Here is a 5,346-nt window from a genome sequence, read left to right on the forward strand (position 1 = left end):
ATCACGGCTGATAATTCTGAACTCCACTTCCCTGCCTTTTTTCCCCATTACCCTCACTGATTAAAAACCTGTGTATCTCAGCTTTGAATGTATTTACTGACCCAGCCTGGACAGACCTCTGCAGGAAAGAATTCCAGGTTCCCTATCCCCTGAAATTCCTCCTTGTCTCAGACTTGATGTGTGACCCCTTATTCTGAGATTATACCCTCTGGTCCTAAACTCTCCCACAGTCATAGAATCTCTATAGAGCGGAAGCAGGCTGTTCGGCCCACTGGGTCCAGACTGACCCTCCGAGGAGCATTCCACCCATACCCATTCCTATCCCTGTAACACTGCATTTCCCATGGCTAACCCACTTAGCCTGCACATCCCATGGCCAATCTACCTTTGGACATCTGTGCAGGGGTGTGCGGGGGGGATCCCCACACAGACACGGGGAGAATGTGCAAACTCCAGACAGCCCACGGGTGGAGTTGAACCCGGGCCCCTGGCGCTGTGAGGCAGCAGTGCTAACCAACTGAGCCACTGTGCCGCCTACAAGGGGGGGACCATATTTCCACATCTAACCTGTCAAGTCCTCGAAGAGTCTTGAATGCTTTAATAAAGTTAACCTCTCTCAATGAGTTCAGGTCAAACCCGCAGTGTGGACTGAAGAGTTGTGCTTCTAGTGGGTGGGTGAAGTGTGTCTAATGTTGTTTACTTGTTTTTGATTCAGGTCACAGAAGTACTGAGCAGTACTGACCTCGACACCAAGGCCTGCATTACCATCTGCCACTCTGGAGACGGAGACTGGAGCGATCTCGAACAACATAGCCTGCAGGGTTTCATCAGCATCAAAGTGAACCCTGCACCCATGCTGCCGGAGATGGACGGTGTCTCCGAGTTTACCGAATACCTCACGGAGTCGGTGGAGGTTCCCTCGCCCTTTGACCTGCTGGAACCTCCGACCTCGGGGGGCTTCCTCAAGTTGTCCAAACCTTGCTGCTACATCTTCCCCGGGGGGAGGGGCGACTCAGCACTTTTTGCCGTGAACGGGTTCAACATCCTCGTGGATGGAGGGTCCGAGAGGAAGTCTTGCTTCTGGAAGCTGGTCCGTCACTTGGACAGGATTGACTCCATACTGCTGACACACATAGGTGCTGACAATTTACCTGGAATTAATGGACTGCTCCAGAGAAAGATTGCTGAGCAGGATGAGGAGCAATCACAAGGGTCCACCACGTACAGTGACTGGATCAAGAACCTTATCTCCCCTGAGTTGGGAGTGGTATTTTTCAATGTGCCTGACAAATTAAAGATGCATGAATCCTCTATGAAGATTAAAAGGAGCATTGAAGAGGCTTGTCTAACATTACAGTACTTGACCAAACTAGGTGTTAAACCAGAACCCCTCAACAGGATTGTTGGTGCCACAATTGACCCCATCCCATTGTTTCACAAGATGGGAGTTGGCAGGTTAGATATGTATATTCTCAACCCAGTGAAAGACAGCAAGGAAATGCAGTTCCTGATGCAGAAGTGGGCAGGCAACAGTAAAGCCAAGACTGGCATCATGCTACCAAATGGCAAGGAAGGAGAGATTTCAGTCCCTTATCTCACATCCATCACAGCTCTAGTTGTGTGGCACCCTGCCAATCCAACAGAGAAGATAGTCCGCGTCTTGTTCCCGGGCAATGCCCCCCAGAATAAAATCTTGGAAGGGCTGGAGAAACTGAAACACCTGGACTTCCTCAAATACCCAGTCGCCACACAGAAGGACCTTTCTGCTGGTGTGACGACTCCCATCGTGAAGCAGACCAAAATGAGACAAAGGACAGACAGCAAAGAGAGCCTCAAATCTTCGCCCAAGCCTTCAGTGGCCAGGGCAGCAAGGAAGGAGGAACCAGCGGAGGAGGCGCTCCCAAAACAGCCGGACGTTAAGACGGAGGAAGTGAAGGAAGACAAGCCGGAAAAGAAAGAGGAGAAGAAGGCAAAATCTGAAGTGGAGAAGGCAACGACAGACACAATCAAAACAGAAAAGAAGAAGCTGATCAAGGAGAAAACCGTCAAAAAACACACCAAAGACAAATTGGCCAAATCAGAAGAAAAGAAGGACAAGGAGAAAAAGGAGATCAAAAAGGAAAGGAGGGAGGTGAAGAAGGAAGATGCAAAAAGGGAAGAGAAAAAGGAGGTGAAGAAAGATGAGAAAAAGAAGGAAAAAGAGGTCAAGAAGGAATCTAAGAAATTAGTCAAAACTGATTTAAAGCCGTTCACGCCTGAGGTGAGGAAAACGTTACACAAGGTAAAAGGGCCAGGGAAGAAAATCGACTCCGGTAAAACCAAAGCAGCAAAAGAGGCCACCACGGAGCAAAAGCTTGAGCCCTCGGCTCCTGGTGCCCTGACAGCTGAGCAAGCAGCCACCCAGGTACAGGAGGTGAGGTCCATCATGTCATCACCAGAGGATCTGACCAAGGATTTCGAGCAGCTGAGAAACGAAGAGGCAGGGATGGTGGAGGCTGTCTCCGTGGAGCCAGGCAAAGGCCCTGTCCCTGTGGAAGATACAACTCCTTTGGGAGAGGAGATCCTTCCTGATGCGTTAGTGCCTAGCCCTCAGCAGGACATGATCATAGCACCGACCATTACTGACACAAAGATCCCTCTTCTATCTCCAGATGAGGGGATCAACACGACTGATGTAGAGGGAGAATCACCACACGATGAACAGGTCGTTGGCCGACCTGAACCACCCACAGCGTTTGAGGATGAAGTTGCGGGAATGGAGGAATCATTGGAAATGAGTGAATTGGAAGAGAAGGTGGTGAGGATGGAGAAGGATGAAGAGAGTTTCATTAAGGATAGCCTTGAAGTTCAACTTGGTGAAGAAAAAGATCACGTTGTTAAGGAACAAGCCAAAACACTGGAAAAACCAGAGAGAGAGGTCGGAAGGAAGGATGAAATAGAAGAAATGGAAAAGTGTGAAAGATACATTGAAACATTGGGAGCAAAGGAGCAGGTGGAGGAGAGTGAGGGAGAAGAGGTGGTGGAGAAAGCAGAACTGGAAGAAACGGTGGAAGGTGCAGAAGAAGATAAGAAGGTCAAAATCAAAGAGAAAGAAGCAGTGTTTGATGAAGACCTTAAAACCAAGCTTCAAGTCAGTGACAAACCACTCCAGGATATTGCTGAAGGTGAAAAGCCTCCAACAGAGAAAAAGGAAATTTCAACACCAGGGGACAAAGGCGCTGTGACTAAGGAAGAGCTAACAGCAGCACCACAGCCAGCTCCGCAAGGGGTGGCCACTGAACCAATCTCATACATTCAGGATGAGACCATTCCAGGCTATTCTGAGACTGAGCAAACCATTTCTGACGAGGAAATCCATGACGAGCAGGAAGATCAGATGTCGCACCTAAAGTATGAAGTGGACACTTATGACATCTCTGTGCCTGATGACACGCGATCATTCGACGCAGTCCACGGGATGAAGGAGATGAAGGCTCTGTCAGCGGCTGATATGGGGGCCAAGGGTTTTGCCAGAGAGGAGCCTGTAGTCATTGTGTACCCCTCGGAGATTGTTGCTGCCCCACTCGCTGAAGAGGAGCACATCTCCTCTGCTGCTTCCATCACCGAGTGTGACAAGCTTTCTTCCTTTGCTACCTCGGTGGCAGAGGACCAGTCAGTGGCGTCGGTAACCGCGCCCCAGACTGAGGAGACAGCAAAGAGCTCACTGCTGTTGGACACGGTCAACAGCATGGCCTCCTCCAGGACCGAAGCCACTCAAGGCAGGGACTACGTCCCATCTGCAGGCACGATATCGCCCACCTCCTCTCTGGAGGAGGACAAATGGTTTAAATCTCCACCCTCCGAAGATTTCCACCCTGTGGCTGAAGTTGCTAAGGAGGAGGAGGAGGAGGAGGAATACGAAGACCAGACGCCAAATGTGGAGGTCCCGACACAGCTAAGAGACCAATATGCATCGATGTATCCAGAAAAGAGCGCACCAGCTCCCTACTTACTGGGTGAATACATCACTGACAGCCAAAGTGCTGACTTCCAAAGCACTGAGCAGAAACCTAAGCCTTCCTTACATTTTGATGCAGACTTGCCCGAAAGCGATGACAAATGCATCAGCCCAGACGATAGCACGGTGAAAATGGCCTCACCAACTCAGTCAGGGCCAACCAGTGCCGGACATACACCATTCCATCAGTCACCGGTCGAGGAAATAACAGACTCTGTTGAGGCAGAACTCATTGAAAAGGTTCCAGAGCAAACCTCCCTACTCCCTGACAAGCTGGCACCGAGCAAAGACACAATGCTACCTAGTTCACAGCAGAGTCCTGTTCGTGACCTGCCAATGAAACCCGAGCTATTCAGGGAACATTTCTTGCCTTATTCACCCATTGTCCTGGACTCCGATGCCTACGAGCCTGAGCTGACTTCAAAAGAGAAAATGCTTCATGAGCAGGAGCTGCGAGCGACAGAAAAAATGGAGAAAGACGCGCACGAAACTGAACATGCACCGACTGAGAAACTGGAGAGAGATGTTCAAGAGAAAAAGCCTACCCCAGACAAAGTGACAGAACCAGAAATAAAACCTGCAGATACCCGAATACACGAGGAAGAGTTCTTGGAGAAAAAAGTGGAAGTTGGAAAAGTTGTGGAGGAGAAGCCTGCTATTGGAGAACAGGCACCAACAGGGATCCCAGAGCTCAAACCAGCAGATGCTAAAACGATGGTGTCAGAAATTCTAGAGCACAAACCTGAAACCATTGAAAAACTGGAAACTAGGGACTTGGAGAAAAAATCTACTGATGCTGAAAAAGCGACGACAGAAGCTGCAGAAAAGCAACTTGCGGATTCCGATATCGTGGTTAGATTGGAGGAAGAAAAATCATCTATCGATGCTGGAGAAGTGGAAAGAGGGGAATTGGGAAAGAGACCTGGAGATGTTGGAAAAGTAGAAAAAGATGATTTGGAAAAGAAACCTGGCGATGTTGGAATAATGGAAAAAGAAGACTTTGAAAAGAAAATTGGAGATGTTGATAAAGTAGAAAAAGAGGATGTAGGAAAGAAACCTGGAGACGTGGGAAAAGTAGAAAAAGAGGATGTGGAAAAGAAAATTGGAGATGTTGAAATAATGGGAAAAGAGGATTTGGAGAAGAAACCTGAAGATGTTGGAAAAGTAGAAAAAGAAGACTTCGAAAAGAAAATTGGAGATGTTGGAATAATGGAAAAGGGGGATTTGGAAAAGAAACCTGGAGATGTTGCAAAGGTAGAAAAAGAGGATATGGAAAAGAAACCTGAAGATGTTGGAAAGCTGGAAAAAGGGGATTTGGCAAAGAAGCCAATAGATTTGGAAAAGAAAAT

At 48.4% G+C, this 5,346-nt stretch overlaps 1 protein-coding gene across 1 annotated transcript in view; it reads left to right on the forward strand.

The window, feature by feature from the left end:
- Positions 1 to 736: 736 nt before the first annotated feature.
- The window catches only part of LOC109923494 (microtubule-associated protein 1A-like), a 20,799-nt gene continuing 16,189 nt past the window's right edge, over positions 737 to 5,346 (forward strand). The window contains 2 exon segments of the mRNA XM_020523525.2: positions 737 to 5,341; positions 5,343 to 5,346. The exon segment at positions 5,343 to 5,346 is cut by the window's right edge and continues 5,328 nt beyond it. Coding sequence (XP_020379114.2) covers positions 854 to 5,341; positions 5,343 to 5,346 — 4,492 coding nt within the window. The 5' untranslated portion in view covers positions 737 to 853.

Source organism: Rhincodon typus, chromosome 36 (genome assembly GCF_021869965.1).
Source record: "Rhincodon typus isolate 14 chromosome 36, sRhiTyp1.1, whole genome shotgun sequence".
Taxonomy (NCBI): domain Eukaryota; kingdom Metazoa; phylum Chordata; class Chondrichthyes; order Orectolobiformes; family Rhincodontidae; genus Rhincodon; species Rhincodon typus.